Below are 22,431 nucleotides of genomic sequence, written 5' to 3' on the forward strand. Positions count from 1 at the left end.
GTCTTTCGCCTGGACTGTAAACCGCCTGCTTTGTATTCGTGTGTCTGGTACTAACTGCGTGAGAACGTAGGGAACTCCGTCCGGGTTGTCGGCTGGGCTCCGGGAGTGAAAAGCGTTGTTCAGTTGCTCTCCGCAGTATTCCTGACGTAGCTCATACTCTTCCGAGGTGTGGCGGGTTCGCCTCAGGTTGCGCAAGCCTCAACGCGCAGAGCTGAGCCTTTGTGGTAGTTAGTAACAACGACAACATATGGTACTCTCATTTAGTGAACGATGACTATGCAAAAATGTCTTTTACAGATGTGAGGCCCAGAGAGGTTAAGTTACTTGTTCAAGGTCACACAGACATTGCTGAGTGAATGACAGGAGACTGAGAATAACCAGTAAGAAGATATAAGTGTAGCTTCACCGAAAGTCAAATGAAGAAAGTATTTCAAGAAACAGTGATTTTGTGTTTAATATCATTAATGTTCTGTGATTAAAGGGAAAAAGCTCTTGAAGATTCAAAGACAAATTGAGAAGTTGCTTCTCTGGACAAAAGATCTATGTATATACTACCTTATTCTACAAGTAGAATGTTTATTTACTGGGTATCTAATAATAAGCCATACCTTTCCCCTGGCTTACTATAAAGAAAAAAAGGCCTTTTAAACTGTTCTAAAAGAAGGCTGCATTTTGCAGTCTGGAAATTTCTATTCCTGTCCTCTCCTGGCCTCACTTCCCCAGGCCTTTAACAGGTGACTGGAAATTGGCGATATATGTAGTCCAAGGTTACAATACAAGGATAAAAGTCAATATATTAACTGACCTAACGAAGGAAGAAAATAAGTCTTAGTACTCCAGTTTATAGTACCCACATATAGTAATATAAACTTAAAAATGGCATTTTTCTTATCCCCAGCATTTTCTTTTATGCAATTTTGTGGAACTCAGTGTTAAATCAACTTAAAGATTAAAGCCCTATTAGAAAATGTGACTTTCTGTCAAGCAAGCTGATATAGTTTAACCCTGTAGAAGAGTCTTAATCTTGGTTTTGAGACAGATACCTTAAAGTGATATACTTCTTTCTTTTAGTTTTTTTTTTGTGTGTGCTATTTTTTGAAAGGTTATAATATATCTATAGTGAAAAAAGTAATTCTTCTATCGCTGACTTGTATGCATACCCAAATATTTATGAATATATACCTTTCCACTTTTTTACACAAATAGGATTATAGTATACCCGTGGTATACTATCTCTTGTCAATTCTTTCAAGAGAGTATCTGAAATGTTCTGAAAGTACCACAACTTCTCATAGAAAGTTTAATTTAATTTGAACTCAACAGATGTGAAAATAATACACAAAAAATGGTGTGTTTGAAGGTATATATTCATGAGGCTAAATCATAGCATAATTATATACATAATAAATATCAATTGCCTGGCTGGTTTGGCTCAGTGGATTGAGCGTCGGCCTGCGAGCTAAGTGTCGCTGGTTCGATCTTCCAGTCAGGGCACATCAGAGAAGGAAAACTCTGACTCCAAAAAACCTCCGCTGCCTTGCGGCATACCTCTTCAGGGGAAAGGCTGGGGGAGTAAACCCCGACAGAAAATCCGGAGCCGGAGTCCCTAAGGCGGTTTGACGTTGTAGTCAACACCGGCAACTCCTGCGGCGCACCTGAAGCCAAGCTGTATTGACTCCGTCTTTCCCTTGGACCCTTCAGCTGCGAAGAGAGGGGGGGGTCTGCTGCATGGGCAACAGCAGACCCTCCATATCACCCTGCCCAGGCTCTGTAGCTTCAGCTTCACTGGAGAGGACACTCCAGCGTCATCGCAAGATGTCGATTCAACACGGGAGGAGACAGATACCGTGTCACTCCCGAGTTGGACTGCACAACCATTCTTGGCGGTGCAGATAGACTCTTAAGAAGCTACACCATCGTCTCTCAAGACGGACGGCTGCCGCCGCCAACGACGAATAAATATCAATTATAATTATAGAATTAAAACTTGAGATTGAAAGATTGAACCAATACTATGCTTTCCCTGATACCAAAAGAAGGGGCTAATAGAAATCTACTCATCCATTCTCAGTCCATATCAAGAAACACAAGCTAACCTTCACTAAGCAAAAGTTAGGTTGATGGCATTATTCTTGTTACTTACACATTATCATAAAGATTAGTGTGTGAAGACTAGTATCTTGTGGTTACCTTCACTTTAGTTAGTAACATCAGTTAACAGCATAGGTAATTAATATAACTATCTCTTTTCTTGGGATGGTAGAGGCCATGTAGCGTAACCATTACTCTGAGAAGAAACAGTTGGCAGAGGGGTTCAACAATGCAGGGCAATAAAACCTTTAACTTGGAGAAGCAATACCATGCTCCAAGGAAGCATCATCAGTATCACCACCAGCGGCTCCAACAACAGCAGCAGCCACCGCCACCACCAATACCTGCAAATGGGCAACAAGCCAGCAGCCAAAATGAATGCTTGATTACTGACCTGAAGAATTTCAGGAAACCAGGAGAGAAGAACTTCACCCAATGTAACCGGCTCTTTCTGGGCAGTCTTTCTCTTGACATCACTGAGGAAGAAATGAGGAAACTATTTGAAAAATATGGGAAGGCAGGCAAAGTCTTCATTCATGAAGACAAGAGCTTTGGCTTTATCTGCTTGGAAACAAGAACCCTAGTAGAGATTGCTAAAGCTCTGTGGAAAGCAGCTGCATGTGAGCTTTGCCTATCATAATGCATCCCATACAGTTAGAAACCTTCCTCAGTATGTGCCCAACGGACTGCTGGAGGAAGCCTTTTCTGTGTTTGGCCAGGTGGAGAGGGCCATAATCGTTGTGGATAAACAAGGAAGGCCCTCAAGAAAAGGCATTGTTGAATTCTTAGGGAAGCCAGCTTGCTCAGAAAGCTCTGAAACAGATGCAGTGAAGGCTCCTTCCTGCTAACCACATTTCCTCAGCCTGTGACTGTGGAACCCATGGAGCAATTAGATGATGAAGACGAACTTCCAGAGAAGCTGCTTATAAAGAACCAGCAATTTCACAAGGAGCAGGAGCAGCCACCTAGATTTGCACAGCATGGCTCCTTTGAGTATGAGTATGCCATGCACTGGAGGGCACTCACTGAGATGGAGAAACAGCAGCAGGACCAAGTGGACTGCAACATGAAGGAAGCTTGTGAGAAACTGGAGATGGAGGCTGCTCATCATGCGCACCAGGTCATGCTAATGAGGCAGGATTTGAAGAGGTGTCAAGAAGAACTTTGGAGGATGAAAGAGCTGCACAACCAAGAAGTGCAAAAATGAAAGCAACCGGAGCTCAGGCAGGAGAAGGAGCACAGGCGCAGTGAAGAAGAGATGCAGTTTGAGCAGGAAGGATTCAAGAGAACCTTACTTGATGTGAGAGGGCAGGAGATATGGATGGGTCAGATGGCTATGGAAGATACTGTGGGCATAAACAACAGAGGCACCATGACTCCTGCTCCTGTGCCTGCTGGTACCCCAGCTCCTCCAGGACCTGCCATTATGATGCCAGATGGAACCTTGGTATTGACCCCACCAACTACCAAATGCTTCAGCCAAGCTGCTACAATGGAAGGAATAGGGGCAATTGGTTTAACCCCTCTTGCATCCAACTGTGCAGCTCCTGGAGCTGAATTTGCTCCAAACAAATGTCACCAATACTAAAAAAATGGCATTGTTTAGTTTCCCAAAACACTTAAGAGAAGGACCCTTTTTGGACTAGCCAGAATTCTACCCTGGAAAACTGTTATGGATTCCTCCCAATAGTTAGATCTTCCCTGACTGTACTACTCTAGGGAATATGCTGGAGGTAGAGGGCAAGGGAGGGGCAATATTTAACAAATGAATTCTGTGTGGTATATCATTAAATCATACCTGTGTGGTGCATTCCTGAATATGTGATTATTGATGGCCTGGGAGGAAGGGAACAATGGCAAAGTGGATCCAGTTAGAGCCCTCATTAATCTTGACCATTCCATTCTTTGTTTATCCTGTTCTATTTGCTTTCTCATTCTTAAGTCCCCCAACCCCAGAGACACTGCCACATATACCACCAAAACATCCCCCAATGACCTTAGCCCCATCACTCCATTCACTCCCAGGTGGGAGTCCCCAGGTGGGAGTTCAGGCATGCGTCTGCAGAGGTCACAGATAACATACATATGGTTCTGTTATATTCCATATATTATCTCTTCATGTCCTAAGGAAGACATTTTCTTTTAGAGATTTTCATTTTAGTATATCTTAGAAAAACAACACCACCAAAAACTTGTGTTAACTTGCCTCCATCTTTTTCTTGAGTAAAGAACCCAGGAATGGCCTTTTTGTGTCTCATGTTGCTGTTCACAGCTTTTCTTGGTAGACCTCATACAATCTTGGGAACATGTTTCCTGTATGCTGAGTGTTGGACAGTAGTTCTCAGCCTTGCCTGTCTTAGGTAGTTATGCTGTGCATTTTTAAATTCATGTACCATGTTTAATTTGTCCCTGATACCTCTGGAGTTTTTCTGGAAAATGGGGGCAGTAATGTAGCATCAACTTATTAAAATACAGTTTAAGCCTTTAAAAAAGAATATAACTCTATCTTTTTTTTCTGAAGGACAACATGATACTGTAGCTTTGAGTGATAGCACTCAGGAATTTTGAGTAGTACCTGGTAATATCACTTCAGGGTTATTTACTTCCTCATATATTCAAAATTTAATAATTTCCATTTGTTTTTTATTTAAGGGACCTATTTATTCTATTTATGTATTAAACATTCTAATTTATAATTTTTTCAGTTTTATGGAGATACAATTGACATGTAATTGTATTAGTCCCAGGCATACAACATAATGATTTGTTATATGTATATATTACCAAGTGATTACCACAATAAGTTTAGTTAACATCATCATCTCAGTTACATTTTTTTTCCTTTTCCTTGTGATGATAACTCTTAAGATTTTCTCTCTTAGCAACTTTTAAGTATACAGTATAGTTCATTAACTATAGTTACCATGCTATACAGTACATCCAAAAACTTGATTATCTTGTAAATAGAAGTTCTTACTTTTCTTTTTTTTAGAATCAACAGCATAATCAGCTATTTTAATTTATTATGTTCAATTTGGTTAGATTATTGTGAAAAACACAATAGATTAGGCACACAAAAAATCATTAAAATGGCATTGCTGAATGTGATGGAAGTCCTTACTTTTTCACCACATAACCCATTTCTTGCACTCCCTGCCCTGCCGTATTCTCTTCCTTTGACAACTACCAGTCTGTTGTCTGTCTCTATGAATTCAGTTTTTTTGTAGATTTCACGTGTATGTGAGATCAATTATACAGTATTTTTCTTTGACTTATTTTACTTAGCATAATGGCAGGATTTGTTCTTTTTTATGATTGAGTAATAGAATATTATATCTGTATAACTGTATCTATATATTTTTCATTGTCTTTACCTATTTATCCATTGATTAATACTTATGATTAGGTTGTTTTTATACCTTGGCTATTATATAATGCTGCAGTGAACATGGAGGTGCAGATATCTTTTTGAGATAATGATTTCATTTCCTTTGGATTTATTAGAATTGCTTGATCATTTGGTGGTTCTATTTTTAACTTTTTGAGGAACCTCTATACTGTTTCCCATAGTGGCTGCATTAGTTTACATTCCCACCAATGGTGCTATTTCTTTCTTATATTTTAACATATTTATTGTAATTTATAATGATAACATTGTATATTATATAATACTATACTGTATAGAATAGTATACATAATATATGATATAGGTGTATCATTTAATATAAGATATAATGTTAGTATAACAGCAATCAAAAATTACTTTGAAGAAATTAAGTCAAAGAATCCAGGTGAAACCTATCACAGTTTAGTTCCATGAAGAACTTTTAAGCATATGAACTCATTTATTTTCCCTGTAATCCCCTTCTTACTTTGAAATGAACAATGCATAGTATAAAGCACAGTAAGTTAGTCTCATAAGTTCTCTTAGCATCTTCAACATTTTTATTAAGAAGTAGAAGGAACTCTTTATATAGTATTAGAGAATCACATTTTGGTGTGATATCCATAAGTGCTCTTATATAATGAAGGCTTTGTGATTATTAATCTGCTCCCTTAAATAATCTGCTCTTGTAAACAATATTTCTAAGTCTTAGACTCAGAATTAGAGCTTTTAAGGAAGGATTTTAAGCTTCAAATTAAATATGTTCACATAATTAACATGTTTTCTTCAAAACAAAAGATTTATTAAAATCCCAGCTGCCTCTTTTGAAGAAATTGATAAATCAATTATAAAATTTACATAGAAATGCAAAGAACCTAGAATAGTCAAAATTACTTCCTTTTATAAAAGAACAAAGTTGGAGCACTAATACTCGTCGTCGGCAGCCGTCCGTCTCGAGAGACGATGGCGTAGCTTCTTGAGAGTCTATCTGCACCGCCGAGAATGGCTGTGCAGTCCGATTCGGGAGTGACAATCCCTGCCGCACTTGGTACAGGTGAAGGCAGATGGCTGTTGTTGCTGCTGCTGACGCTGCTTCCGCCTCGATCTTTTCTGGACCGCCTCCTCGTTGCGCGCAGCCTCCGCGCGTGACGTACCTTGCCTGACCGCGAGCCTCCAGGCTAGGTGGTCGTCTGCTTGAACTTCCCATGTGTTGAGATTGATGGAGCATTGTGTCATGTCCTTTTTGCAGATGTCTTTGAACCGCAGTTTTGGGCGCCCTGTCATCCTCTTGCCTTCTGCTAGCTCGCCGTAGAGGAGGTCTTTGGGGATACGGCCTGCATCCATTCTTTTGACATGGCCGAGCCACCTGAGGCGTCTCTCGCTAAGAACTGCATGCAAACTGCACATATTGGCTTGCTTCAGCACCTCGGTGTTGGGGACCTTATCCTGCCAGGCGACATGCAGGACGCGTCGCAGGCACCTCATGTGGAAGCTGTTGAGTTTCCTTTCGTGCCTTGCGTAGGTGGTCCACGTCTCGCTGCCATAGAGGAGAGTGCTGAGTACGCAGGCTTGGTAGATGCGCAGTCTGGTTTTCTCAGTGAGGCTGGAATTGTTCCACGCTCGCCGGTTCAGTCTGGCCATAACTGTGGCTGCCCTGGCGATTCTCCGGTTGACCTCCAAGTCGACTGACAGAGAGCTCGAGATGGTGGACCCGAGGTAAGTGAAGTCGTTGACAACCTCCAGGGTGTATCCGTCGATGGTGATGCATGGGGGAGTCCCCGTGCCTTGAGCCATAACATTCGTCTTCGTCAGGCTGATGGCTAGTCCGAACTCCTTGCATGCGTGGGAAAGGCAAGTGACTAGCTGCTGGAGTCCCTCTTCGGAGTGTGATGTCAAAGCTGCATCGTCGGCGAAGAGCATCTCACGGATGAGCACCTCTTTGACTTTGGTCTTGGCTCGTAGACGGGCCAGGTTGTAGAGCTTGCCATCGGATCTGGTGTGAATGAAGACACCCTCGCTGCAGTCCTTAAAGGCGTATTGGAGGAGCATGGAGAAGAAGATTCCGAACAGCGTAGGCGCGAGGACGCAGCCCTGCTTTACTCCGCTGCTGACTGGGAAGGCCTCAGAGGTTGCGCCGTTGTAGGACACCGTGCTGTGCATGTTGTCGTGAAAGGACATGACCACAGCAAGCAGATGTGGTGGACAGCCAATCTTCCGTAGCAAGCTGAAGAGTCCGCTTCGACTGACCAGATCAAACGCCTTCGTGAGGTCAATAAAGGCGAGGTAGAGTGGTTTATGCTGCTCGTGACACTTCTCCTGCAGCTGGCGTAGGGAGAAGATCATGTCCACTGTTGATCGGCCAGCTCTGAAGCCACACTGGGACTCTGGGTAGACGCGGGAAGCAAGGGTCTGCAGGCGGGCAAGAGCGACCCGGGCGAATACTTTGCCGACGACGCTGAGGAGAGAGATGCCCCGGTAGTTGTTGCAGTCGCTGCGGTCTCCTTTGTTCTTGTACATGGTGATAATGTTGGCGTCTCTCATATCCTGGGGGATGTAACCCTCCTTCCAGCAGAGACAGAGTAGATGGTGGAGCGGCTGTAGCAGGACTGGTTTCCCGCTCTTTAGGATTTCTGGAGGGATTCCGTCGCTTCCTGGTGCTTTCCCGCAAGTGAGGCGGTCGATGGCTTTGCCGAGCTCTGCCGCAGTAGGTGGGGTGTCTAGCTCCTCCATGACTGGTAGGTCTGGGATGGCGTTAAGAGCAGTGTCTGTTATGGTGTTCTTCGTTGCGTACAGCTCAAGGTAGTGCTCGGTCCACCGCCGCATTTGCTGTTCCTGGTCAGTGATGACCTCACCTGTCTTGGACTTAAGGGGGGCGATCTTGGAGGGGATTGGGCCTGTTGCCTTCTTGATACCCTCATACATTCCTCGTGCGTTGCCTATATCGGCGGCTTCCTGAATGCTTCTGCACAGGTTTAGCCAATAGGTGTTGGCACAGTGGCGGGCGGTCTTCTGGACTTTGTTCCTGGCAGCCCGTAGAGCTTGAAGTGTACTGGGAGTGGGCGTGACCTTGTAAGCCAGTAGGGCCTTCCTCTTAGCCTCGATCACGGGTTCCATTTCTTCCCAGTGAGCCTCGTACCAGTCAGCGTTCTTCCGCTCTTTCTTCCCGTAAGCAATAATGGCGGAGTTGTAGATGGCGTCGCGGAGACGTGACCAATTGGATTCGATAATGTCATCTGCCGCCACTCCCTCGCCGAGTGCATCTTCCATCTTGTTGATGAATTGCTGGGTCTTAACTGGGTTGCTGACACAACTGGTGTTGATGCGTGGGCGACCCTTCATCTTGGAGTGGTGCAACCTCTTCGGCATTATGCGCACATTGCTTACCACGAGGGCATGGTCCGTGTCGCAGTCTGCACTGTGGTAGCTGCGGGTGAGGAGGGTGCTGCCAATATCCGTTCTTCTGGTGATGACGAGGTCAAGCTGGTGCCAATGATGGGAGCGGGGGTGCCTCCATGACACCTGGTGGATCTCTTTGCACTTGAAGAATGTGTTTGTCACGCACAGGCCGTGGTGACACAAAAGCTCAAGCAGTCGCTGACCATTCTCATTGATCTTTCCTCTCCCAAAGTTTCCAAGGCAGGTGGGCCAGGCCATGTGGTCGGCTCCTACTCTTGCGTTGAAGTCTCCAAGGAGATAAAGAGCGTTACTTCTGGGGATCTTGGATAACGCTTCGTCCAGTGCATGGTAGAACTGTTCTTTCTCTTCGGTGGTGGCGCAGAGGGTTGGGGCGTACGCGCTAAGAATGCTGACTGGGCCGAAAGTTGTTGACAATCGGAGGGTAAGTAATCTCTCTGTGCCTCCTGTGGGTGGCTCTATGGAGTTAACAAGCGTGTTCTTCACAGCGAACCCAACACCGTGCTGTCTTGGTTGGTCCGGAGACTTCCCTTGCCAGTAGAAGGTGTAGTTGGTTTCTCTGATAGTTCCGTTGTCGGCCAACCGGGTCTCCTGTAGAGCCGCAATGTCGATGTTTAGTCGTGCCAGTTCCCTATCGATGACAGCGGTTTTCCTGGCACCCTTGATCCACGGAAGGTCTGCAGTAAGTCCGGGGCACATGGTCCTGATGTTCCAGCTAGCGAGGCGAAGAGCCGGAGGCTTCTTTCTTGTTGTTTGCTTGGAATTAACTGGTGCGGGTGTTTTGTGGCCCACTTTTCGAGAGGCGCCTCTCTGATCCCCACGCACCCAGTGGGGCAGGCGAGCCATGGCGAGACGGTAGCTGTCCAGTGAGGTGCGATGACCTCTCCCACCGTCAGAGGAGACCCCTGGCGCTCGTTTCCTTCGCCAATCGGATGAGCTTATAACCGGTATCTGTCTCCTCCCGTGTTGAGTCGACATCTTGCGATGACGCTGGAGTGTCCTCTCAAGTGAAACTGAAGCTACAGAGCCTGGGCAGGGTGATATGGAGGGTCTGCTGTTGCCCATGCAGCAGACCCCCCCTCTCTTCGCAGCTGAAGGGTCCAAGGGAAAGACAAAGTCAATACAGCTTGGCTTCAGGTGCGCCGCAGGAGTTGCCGGTATTGACTACAATGTCAAACCGCCTTAGGGACTCCGGCTCCGGATTTTCTGTCGGGGTTTACTCCCTTAGCCTTTCCCCTGAAGAGGTATGCCGCAAGGCAGCGGAGGTTTTTTGGGGTCAGAGTTTTCCTTCTCTGATTTTAGAGATGTCCTTCCTCTTTCCTCCTTTACAGTCTTGAGGGCAGCATTTACAGGCTAAAATAGAAAACTGGCAGTGTAACCTTCTAAGCAGATACTACCAATACCCTGCTTGGGTATACTCACCCAACAATAAACATCTCTTAAATGTCCTCCAAGTGCCATGCCTCGAATTAGTAAATGGCAGTGCAATGGCAGCCAAACATTTGGATCAGTTTCACTAAGTAAACCACCAACACAAGTAGGTTTTTAAAACAATAGAATAGTGTCTCATTTTATTAAAAATAATAACTATTTTTAAGCAACTTACCAGCAACACTGAATAAAAACCTGGCTGTGTTTCCCACTGTTTCAACTGCTCCTCAGCTGGCTTTAACACAGCAGTATCCTGACTGGTGGCCTGAGTTAAGACTTGAAGAACAACAGTGCTGGCACTATTGAGATCCATGGAAACCAATTGGCTCAGTCCGAATAGCCCGGCTCTCCAGCTTCCACTGTCCAACACGAAGTGGCGTCGGTTGGTCCCGCGCCCCACGCTTGCAAGTCCACGCGCCGCCGCCCACTGATGCCGAAAGCGGCTTCTAGGAACGCGCCATGTTCTGAGTCGCAGCTCTAAACGATGCGGACGCTAGAATATCGCGTCACAGACATCCACAGCAATAAAAAAGATCAAAATACTGATACACAAAACAACACAAATGAATCTCAAAAAGCATTACGCTAAGTGAAAGAAGCAAAGCATAAAAGTCTACATGAAGTTCTAGAAAATGCAAAATTATAGAGACAGAAAGTAGATCACTGGTTGCCTTGGGCTATGGGGCTAGAGGAAAGGATGATACAACAAGACACAGGATAATTTTTAGGGAGATGGAAATGCTTTAATCTTGATTCAATAGTAGTTATGCTACCGAAAAGCAATTTGGGGTCCTGCTGCCTGCCGCCACCCTCTAGGCAAAATTCCAGAAGCAAAGGTTTGGTGATAAAGAAAGTCTATCCAGTCACAGCTTCAATTACTTAAGCCTATCAATTAAGGCTAAACTCTAACACCTGGGCCCTGCTATCACTTCCCCCTGTTTTAATCACCTTATTTCTATAGGGCTAGTTACAAACTAAAACAGCATAAAATACAAAAACTACACAACTTTGGAAGAATGACTATAACTATGCTCCAGTATTTAAATGAAAACATGAACATAATGAGAAGAGAAATATAAGCCATAACAGATAACCACTGTACATCAAGAGACGCCATCAACAGAGCGAAAAGGCAACTCACGGAGCGGGGGAAATTTCTGCAGCTCGCATCCGGTGCGGGATTCACAGAGAGAACGTTCGAGGAACTCGGGCGCAACGACCTGCCTGGGAAACGCACCGGCCCTGCGCAGACCCTTCTCAGACGATAACAGCGCCCTGTATTGCCGAGTGTCCGCTCCAAGACCCCAGCGGATGCCCGAAGCCGCGGATGCTGCAACGCTCTCCACCCTCTGCTGTGAGGGTAGCACTAATACTACACATTTTACAAACTACAGCCATTCTTACTAAAGCTACACTAATCAAGACAGTGTAATATTGGTATAAAGACAGACATGTAACTCAATGGAATATAACTGTGTGTCAAGAAGTAAACCCTTCAAGACTGCCAGCCAAGATGGAGGCCTAGACTGACACACTTCATCTCCCTCCACAACTAAGAAGGAATACAACTACCACAAAACCAGAAATAACCAGAAGTTCCAGAAAATAAATGGAAGTCCAACATATGAAGTTATAAACAAGTGGTGCTCATCTGGACGGGTAGGAGGGATGAAGCCAGGGTGGAGAGGTCAAGCTGTGCTGGCAGTGGCAACTGTGGTGATGGTACTGGGACAGCAGGAAGCACAGACACCCATATATAAGGGGAGGTGAGAAGCGCCTGGGGAGCACCCTGGCTGCAGACCAGACCCATCAGCTTGCGATTCCAAGGCCAGGGAAGGCAGACCTCCATTGACTTGGACTGTGAGGCCCGGAGGGGGTGGGCACAGAGGAGGAGGTTCCCGGTTTCTCAGTGGAGAGTGAACATCAGGAATCCATCTTGGACCCTCACCCCCACAGAAAACACCACAGTAAGGTGAGAAGGGTCAACTAGTTGTGACGAGTTCACAGGGCTCCACCCTCTATAGCATAGGAGGTGTGACAGCCCCACCCAGGAAGCAAAGGTAAACACAAAACTGTCAGGATGGCACAGATCATGATAGAGGTCCCGGTGATGCAGCTGACTGGACAGCAAATATCTAATCTAATGGCTCAGCAGATAGGAAATCTTTCTGAGGCTCAGTTCAGAGCTTTTGTTATGAAAATGCTTACAGACCTAACAGAAGATCTTAAACAAGACTGGGAAGAAATGAAGGCTAGCCCTGCTGAAATGAACAAAAACACATACAAAACTAGTGGTGAGGGCAAGAAAACCAGGGATCAAATCAACAAATTGGAACATAAGGAAGGAACAAACAGTCAACCAGTGCAGAAAGAGGAAACAAAAAGTGAGGAAAATAAGGAGAGGCTCAGAAACTTTTGAGACAGCAATAAGCAGGCCAACATCCGAATCATAGGGTTGCCAAAAGGTGAAAAAGAAGATCTAGAAATTGAAAAATTATGTGAAATAATAATGAAGCAGAACTTCCCTAACTTGGGGAAGGAAATAGACTTGCAGGTCCAGGAAGCACAGAGAGTTCCAGAAAAACTGGATCCAGGGAGAACCACACCAAGACACATTATCATCAAAATGTCAAAAATTGAGGATAAAGAGAGAATCTTAAAAGCAGCAAGAGAGAAGAAGAGAATTACATACAATAGGGTCCCAATAAGACTATCAGTTGATTTCTCAAAAGAAACTCTGCAGGCAAGAAGGGACTGGCAAGAAATATTCAAAGTAATGAAAAGCAAAAACCTAGAACCATGATTACTCTATCCATCGAAGCTGTCTTTCAGAATAGAAGGGCAGAGAAAGTGCTTCCAGGACAAAGTAAAACTGAAAGAGTTCATTAGATCCAAACCACTATTATATGAAATGTTAAAGGGACTTGTTTAGGAGAAAGAGGATCAAAACTATGAATATTAAAATGAAAACTGTATTACAACAACCAACAACAGAAGCGAGGGAACCTAAACAAAGGCAAACTAAGTAGGCAACAAGAGTGGAAAAAGAATTATAGGTATGAGAAACATTATGGGTGAGGTCAGTGTGAGGGGGAAGGAGGGAAAGGGAGGGAGATGGTGCAGGAATTAAGAAGCATAGTAGGAGGGAGTGGAGTAGTTAGGAAGATGTTGAGAAGAACTATATGCAGAACCAATGGGCATGGAGTAAGGGCAGGGACAACTGGAGGGAGGGGTGTCACTGGGTGGAAAAGGGAACAAAGGGAAAAGAAATTGGGACAACTGTAACAGCATAATCAATAAAGCATATTTTTTTAAAAAAAGAAATAAACCCTTACATTACGGCCAATTGACTTTTTTCAACAAAAATGCTAAGGCAGTTCAGTGGGGAAAGAACAACCTTTTCAACAAATGGTACTGGAACAATTAAATAGGCATGCTGATTTCAAAACTGCAGTTAGTTTTCTTCTATCACATCAAGTTTTTTCTGTGCAGCTTATCTTAATATGACCACTCTAGGCTGGATCGAGCCTGGATCAAGGCAAGCACTAGTGTTCTCCTATTGGCTGAGAGCAAACCTCCCTCGAGTGGGGCAGGGTGAGGGACGACCTTGGAGACCAGCAACAGGTTCATACTTGTCTAGGCTATTCATTTACACATGAGACAGTGTGGTGAGAGGTTGTGTGCCACTCTATATAGTGAATCATATTCTGAAGTGTAGTCCAAGTTCTTGTCTGTATACAAGGAGTTTGCAGAATTTATTTATTTTTATTTATATATGTACTTATTTCCTTCAGATCATGTCTACCTTTGCTATTTCTCATCATAAGTGCCTAAACAGCCCTCATTTGTTTTCTTACATCTGTGGCAGTTTCACCATTCCCAGTCAAAGGACAAACATCAGCGCATTTGTCAGGTGAGCCTATTTTGCATATTTGAGAGTAAAACTTGATGCTCAAGATAAGTCTTGGGCCCCTCACAAGATGTGAAAGTCTGTGTCTAGAGTTTATGGATGTGGGTGAAGGGAACAGGTGATAAATTGCTATTTGGCATACTTATGGTTTGGCGAGAGCCCAGAGATCATTCAAGTAACTGTTCCTTTTGTATAGTGAAAACTTCAGAATATAACCAGAAAAATAAATGTAAAATAGAGTATCTTAGTCTACCATCAGCTATACGTCCAGTGCCTCATTCAGCTGAAATCCCAGTGCCAGTTTCACTGAACTACCCTCTTTCGAAAAACAGGAGTATGGTGAAGAACTAAATGACAGCAACGATGAAGATTTTGAAATTGAAGACGACTCAGTTTGTAAGGGATTTGATCAGCATGAGTTGAATGATTTGGCATGAGATTTGGGACTCTCCAAAAAGGCTTCAGAACTCCTAGCATCAAGACTACATGAGAAAAACTTGCTTGAAAAAGGAGCGAAGATATCCTACTTTCGATCAAGAGAAAGTGCATTTCTGCAGACTTTCTAAGTGATGGTGGCTTTGTGTATTGCTATAATATACACAGTTTAATGGAGGAATTGGGAATTCCAATCTATAACGCAACTGCATGGTGACTGTTCATCGATAGCTCAAAGCGGAGCTTGAAGTGTGTCCTCCTCCATGATGGCAATTTATTTGGTGCAGTCCCAATTGGCCATTGAGTTTGTTTTTGTAAAGAATATGAAGACATAAAGAGGGTCATTGATTGTTGCAATATCACAGGCACAATTGGATCATCTGTGTTGACCTTCAAATGGTCTGCTGCTTTCTTGGTCAGCAATGTGGATACACCAAGTATCCCTGTTTTTAGTGTATGTGGGACAGCAGAGCTCGTGAGAAGCATGGGTGGAGTCAAATTGGCCTCCAAGATCTGACCTCAAGCCTGGTGATCCAAACATTCTACATGAGCCACTTGTTGACAGAAAGAAAATTATATTCCCACCTCTGCACATAAAACTGGGTCTCATGAAGCAATTTGTTAAAGCTTTGCCAACTAAAGGAGACTTTTTCAAGTATCTCATTTTGGCATTTCCTAGCTTGTCATTTGAAAAGATAAAATACCCTAATATGTATGTTTGGTAGCAGAACTTTACTACTTGTACACAATTTGACTTACAGTAGCAATATATAGCCTTTATATGAATAAAGTAACTCTAAATAAACAGTATATTCAGGTAATTTTTTTATTTTCCTTTGTATTTACATTTTGTATGATTTTTGGAACAAAGGGAGAGTATCCTGTACCTTAAAAAGTTGATGTGATAGAGAAAAACTGGGGTAAATTTTGGATTCAGATGCCAAAAGTTAATCAAAAACAAGTGTCAGATCTAATTCAACAAAAAACGGTGTTTCCCAGTGTTATATATGTATGCAAAAAAATGAACTTGGATCCATACATCTCACCACATACAGAACTTAAATCTAAATAGATTATAGACCAAAATATAAAACCTAAAACTAGAAAAAAGATAGGAGAAAATATTTCCTGGTAGGGATTTAAAATCTTTCAGCAACTTTGGAAAACAGTAACAGTTTCTTAAAAGGTTAAACACAGACCATTCAACCCAGCAGTTTCACTCTAGATTTTTATCAATGAGAAATGAAAATGTATGTTCATCCAAAGATTTGTACATGATTGTTTATGGCAAGATTATTCATAATCGCCCCAAACTGGAAGCAGTCCAGATGTCCATCAACTGGTGAATGGATAAACCAAATGTGGTATATTCCTATAATGGAAGACTGTTCAGCATTAAAAACGGAATGAACTTCTTTTACATACTACACATGGATGAACCTCAAACATGTTATTATTAAGTGTAAAAAGCAAGGTAAAAGTATACATAACATATGATTCCATTTATATGAATTTTTCAGAAATTGTAGAGACCCAAAGCAAGTAAGTGGTTGCCTGGTGCTGGAGGTGGGAGTGAGGATTAAGTGCATATGAGCCCAAGGGAACTTTTTTGCAGTGATGGAAATATTTTAGAACTGGATTTTGGTAATGATTGCAGAACTCTATAAATTTCTTAAAAATAATTGGATCATGTACTTTAAAGTGGTGAATTTTAGAGTATGTAAATTATACCGACATAAGTTATGCTATTTAAAAAGCTATACATTATATTGGTCAGGGTTTGATGAGAGAAGCAGAACCAGTAGGTTATATATATTCCCTATATGTATCCATATGTATGTGTGTGTGTATATATGAATTTATTACAAGGAATTAGCTTATGCAATTGTGGAGGATGATTAGGCAAGTCCAAAGTCTGTAGAGAGGCTGTCAGGAAGGGAAAATCCAGAGAGGGAGAGTAATTGTAGAGTTAGCTGCTCTTTGGAGTCAGACTCATGGCATGGTTAAGCCTTCTTTTTAAAAGAACTTCCACTGATTGAGTCAGGCCTACCCAGATAATCTCACTATTTATTAGGGCCTTGAATTATATCTGCAAAATCTCTCCACAGCTCCATTAGATTAGTATTTGAGAGAAGATATGTATATGATCTAAAAGAATTCTGTTCTTTCTTTACTCCTTATAGGGATATATCAAAGAACCATCACATACTTATATATAAGTATTTTGTTTTCTACAGAAAGATAGTTTGCCTTTGTAAGTTACAAGTATATTTAATTTGTTCATTCACTCACTCAAATGACACTTTTTGAGGACCTATTTTGTGCCAGACTCTATTTTTTTTTTTAAATAAGCTTTTCATGGTGACTAGCACATAGAAGAGGCTCAAATATTTGTTGAATGAATATGCCATCAGTACACCCCCAGGACTTATTTATTCCCGCATTTTATTTGTGCGTTTAGTATTTAGGCTATTATTATTAAGATGGCGTATCCATTGTGCAGCCTCAAATAGCAGTTTCACATTTCTCTTTATAAGCATACTCACAAAATTTACACACCTTAACCTTTTTTACCAAGGATTTCCTGATGGAAAAGTGCTGTGTAAATAAATGCCAAATATAGAAACAAGATATATTATATTGCTGATTAGTTACAATATTTATAGGGAAGTTACTACGGAGGCACTTGAAGACTTGATACTCCGTTCAAAGTGAATGTTCACCTAAATCTATTTTCCAACAGATCCAAATTTCCAGTCTTTCAGTTTTCCACAATTTGAATATTCTGATTCACTGGACCCCTCACAAGGGAAGACAGGTAAAAAAAAAAAAATCTCATTCATCCAACCCTTTATATACTACTTGGATAATGTATTATTGTTGTGGCAGGTAAACCTAATCTGTCGCAGCTCAATGACTGCCTCTGGAGGCAACATTTACCCAGGCTCTCCAACTGCAACCGCCGCAGTTTCTATGGCGACAAGTTTGTATCTGGGCAGGCTAGGCCTAGCTCGGCTGGGAGTCGGCGAGGTTCCTAGGATTCGCTCCTCTTTTTTTCCTTTTCCTTTCATCGGAAGAGAAGTACACTGAGTATTTCCCTCTTATCTTCGCAGCTGGGAAGTATTGAAAAACAGACAGGTACTTCCTTTGCCTCAGCTTTTCACTCCTCCCCCAGACCAGGAGATCGCAAATTGGATGCCAGCAGAAATACTTTCTTTTTCAAGGCAGTAATCTCTAAATTCTGTGGGAATCCGTGGTAAATGCAGTTGGTATCACAAATAATTGTTCAGCATTTACATGACATTTTAGATGGTCTGTGCGTTAAGTATACCTATTTTTGATGGAATATAGTACCACTTTCTAGGAAGGTAGCAAGACTAAGATACAATACTGATGTTTGAATATTAATGATATTAAATTGGTTTGGGGGGAGAGGGATTATACCTCAACAACTGCATTTTTTTTCTTTTTTTTTTTTTTGCTATTGTGATTTACATCTTAGGGAAAATTTGAACTCAGAATTTTAGAACTGTAATTTCATCCTTGAAGAAACTGAAGCCTTAACATGTAAGTGACTGGTTTCATTTTTTTCACAGCAAGTGGATGGTTAAAGCTCTAACAGGAATTCCTGCTCACTTATTTCAACTGCCATTCTTGAGACTAATACCATACTTGGGAGACACTTAAAAAAGCCTAGACTCTTGGGTATTGATATATGAGATATGTTATGAACATATTGAGGTAGTTTTTACAATAATGACTTTATGGACTTTTTCTCCTCAGAGTATAGAGTATTTTAATCTTTAGGGGACGAAGATGTCACATCCAAACAAAGCTGCTATTACAGCAGAAAAGGAGGCTCTGAACTTGAAATTACCTCCTATTGTCCATCCCGCTGAAGACATAGGTGTTGACACATCAACACAAAGTAAGCTCCTGAATTACAGAAGATCCAAGGAGCAGAAGAAGACAATAAATCAGTTAGTGTAAGTAGCCTAATAGTAAATAATTCTTGTTTGGAATTCAAGTGAAATGATTAGTGTTCATATTTTCACAAAAAGCTTTATATACCCATGCTTATCATACTGTTGTATAAGCTTAGTATTTTCATTTGAAATACATCATGAAGGTCTTTTATATCAATAAGTACACTTCTACCACATCATATTTAATGACTGTTTTCCATTGTTATCCCTACACCATAAAGTATATAATCAATCCTCTTTTTGGACATTATACAGAGTGCTGTGGTAAATATCCTAATAGTTGACTTCCTATACACATCTTTATATCTTTAAAATAAATTCCTAGAAGCAAGATATACATTTTTCACATATTACCAAGTTGCCTTGGGAAGTGTGAATTTTCATTCCTGTCAGCAATGTATTAAAGTGTCCTCTTCCCCACGCAATTACCAACACTGGTCAGAGCTTTATCATCTTTGCTAATTTAAAAGAGGAAATAAGATCTCCTTGATGTTTTTCTTGCTCTTCCCTAATTAACACTGGAGTAGAACATTTTTCAAGTTTTTATTCAAGTTCACTGCTTTTATTTAACTCAGAGAGCTGAGGTTTCTGGGAAACAAACCACTGTGGCATCTAGGAATAGACCTGCTCCTGTTGGGTGAGGTAGGATGTAAACAATTGCTTACCCCCAAGGTTGATACACTCAGATACTACTAAGAAGACTTAAACTGGATTAAGTGTGGGCTGGCAAGAGAGGGTAAAGTCCTGGGGGGTGCAAATAAGCGGGAGTTCACACACTCTCTTGTGTGCCATCAAGTGCTCACAAAGAAGAATGCAGAGTCCTGACAAGTGTCCCTCATGGTACAACCCTCAGGGATGAGCAGAGCAGCCTCTACAGGAGGGGCATAACCCTTTCCCCTAATTTCCCTTATAGAACAAAAGCCTTAATTCAGTGTGGGCAAGGGAGAGAAGGTCACCAAACACTACTGTCTTGGTGAAATTCCATTGCAACTGGGGAAAGGGAACAGAAAGAATCCTCTGTTTGGGAAGACATATGTACTGGGCCAAGACATATTTCATGTTTTTTTGGTATTTTTATTAGTCTTTTGTGAACTCTCATGTCCATAGCTCGTTTGTCTTTCAGGGCTCATTATGTAGTAATCATATGCCAAAATAATGTGTCAAATATATCTCTCCCAATTTTTCATTTTTGTTTTAATTACAGAGAACTTCAAATTTTTCTTTTCTTTTTTTGGTTTCTGTCATTGATATCATCCTTATACAATAATCTCTCTTTTCTCTACTTCAAGGTTATAAAAATACCTAAATTTTCTCCTTGTGCCTCAAAGTATTTTTTTACATTGAAATATTTAATTTATCTAGTAATAAATGTTTAATTTAATAATTAAAAAATTAAAATAAAATAAAAAGCTTTATTATGTAGGTTATTCATGGGAAAAATACTGTCTTAAAGTTCAATTAGGAAAACATTGGAAAAATAATCGTAATGATAGTAAATGATATGTAATGCTTACACTAAGGAGTGCTTACTCTAAGCATTGTTTTTATCACTTCACCTATGCTTCTCACAACACCCTATAAAGTGGGTACTGTTGTTATATCAATTTTATAGATGAGTAAAGTGAGGTACAGAAAAGTTAAGTGACTTGCTGAAGGTCACAAAGCTGGGGTTTGGACCCTGACATATTTTAAGTACCATACTACATCTTCCTCTCAATATATTATAACCATATTGGTCCCTGAAAGTAAAACCAAGTAATTGGGCTCTTAAGAATAGCATTGCATTTGAACAAATACTTAACAGGATATCTTGAATCTACTTGTACTTAAATTTTTTTACATACAAAAGAAAATATAATCCAACATCCTGCCCTTTCCCCTCCAATTTAGTGGAAATTGAAACTAATTTAGGTACCACCTACCGAAGGCTGTGATAAGGATGATTCAGTTCAATTCAGCAGCTACTGGGAATTTCCTAGGTACCTGACACTAGTGGGCACTGGGGATAAATAAGAAGAAAAGGACATCGATCTTATCTCTATGATTCTACACTACCAATGAACTATAAAATGGGAAATGTTTACTCCAGTGGATTTCTGCTTTTCTTCCTAAACTCTTTCCCTTCTCGGTTTGCCTAATTTACACACATTTTGGCAACTAAGTTTTATTGTCTCTTACATTGTTGATGATCATATTGTGGCTAATTTAGTAAGTTAAATTGGGGGTCCTGGCCAGGTAGCTCAGTTGGTTAGTGTCATCTTGATATACCAAGGTTGCGGGTTCGATCTCTTGTCAGTGCACCATATAAGAAGCAACCAATGAATGCATAAATAAGTGAAACAGCAAACTGATGTTTCTTTCTGTCTCTCTCCCTTCCTTTCTTTCTAAAATCAATCAATAAAATAATAATAATAGTTTAATTTTTGAAAATTTTATTTTCCTTACAATAAACAGATCTGTTAATTATATAATTTTTTAGATTTACACTTTATTAGTTTGTCAATCATCTAATATTTAAATCCAAATTTAAAAGGTATATTAACTAATATTAGTATATGTATTATTAGACTCTTTACCTACTTTATTTCTAAGACTTAGAGAATAGAAATGGGGGTTGCTTAAGGATTACATTTAAAAAAATGTTTTATTGATTATGCTGTTACAGTTGTCTCAATTTCTTTTCCCTTTGTTCCCCTCCACCCAGTGTATCCCCTCCCCTCCCTCCAGTGGTCTGCCCACTCTCCACACCTTAGTCCATGCCCATTGGTTGTGCATATAGTTCTTCTCAACATCTTCCTAACTACTCCACTCCCTCCTACTATGCTTCTTAATTCCTGCACCATCTCCCTCCATTTCCCCCCTTCCCCCTCCCCGCTGACCTCCCCCCAATATATTCCCCATACCTATAATTCTTTTCCCACTCTCGTTGCCTACTTAGTTTGCCTTTGTTTCTATTCCCTAGCTTCTGTTGTTGGTTGTTGTGATACAGTTTTCATTTTAATATTCATAGTTTTGATCCTCCTTCTCCTAAACAAGTCCCTTTAACATCTCATATAACAGTGGTTTAGATCTAATGAACTCCTTCAGTTTTACTTTGTCCTGGAAGCACTTTCTCTGCCCTTCTATTCTGAATGACAGCTTCGCTGGATAGAGCAATTGTGGTTCTAGGTTTTTGCTTTTCATTACTTTGAATATTTCTTGCCAGTCCCTTCTTGCCTGCAGAGTCTCCTTTGAGAAATCAGTTGATAATCTAATTTGGACCCCTATGTATGTAATTCTCTTCTCTCTTGCTGCTTTTAAGATTCTCTCTTTATCCCTAATTTTTGACATTTTGATGATAATGTGTCTTGGTGTGGTTCTCCCTGGGTCCAGTTTTTCTGGAACTCTCTGTGCTTCCTGGACCTGCAATTCTATTTCCTTCCTCAAGTTAGGGAAGTTCTGCTTCATTATTATTTCACATAATTTTTCAATTTCTAGATCTTCTTCACCTTTTGGCAACCCTATGATTCGGATGTTGGCCTGCTTATAGCTGTTCCAGAGGTTTCTGTACCTCTCCTTATTTTCCTCACTTTTTGTTTCCTCTTTCTGCACTGGTTGACTGTTTGTTCCTTCCCTATGTTCTGATTTGTTGATTTGATCCCTGGTTTTCCTTCCCTCACCACTTGTTTCATATGTGTTTTCATTCATTTCAGTAGGACTAACCTTTATTCCTTCCCCGTCTTGTTTAAGATCTGCTGTTAGTTCTGTAAGCTGTCTTATAACTATAGCTCTGAACTGAG

At 41.4% G+C, this 22,431-nt stretch overlaps 1 protein-coding gene and 1 pseudogene across 1 annotated transcript in view; both read left to right on the plus strand.

Moving 5' to 3' along the window:
• Positions 1-2,158: 2,158 nt before the first annotated feature.
• Positions 2,159-3,861, plus strand: LOC150004805 (non-POU domain-containing octamer-binding protein pseudogene; annotated as a pseudogene).
• A 14,621-nt stretch (positions 3,862-18,482) lies between these two features.
• The window catches only part of DNAH12 (dynein axonemal heavy chain 12), a 291,227-nt gene continuing 287,278 nt past the window's right edge, over positions 18,483-22,431 (plus strand). The window contains exon 1 of the mRNA XM_090282944.1: positions 18,483-18,652. Coding sequence (XP_090139070.1) covers positions 18,483-18,652 — 170 coding nt within the window. The remainder of the gene's footprint in view (positions 18,653-22,431) is intronic.

Source organism: Furipterus horrens, unplaced genomic scaffold (genome assembly GCF_987537825.1).
Source record: "Furipterus horrens unplaced genomic scaffold, mFurHor1.1.pri manual_scaffold_7, whole genome shotgun sequence".
In the NCBI taxonomy this organism is placed as follows: Eukaryota; Metazoa; Chordata; class Mammalia; order Chiroptera; family Furipteridae; genus Furipterus; species Furipterus horrens.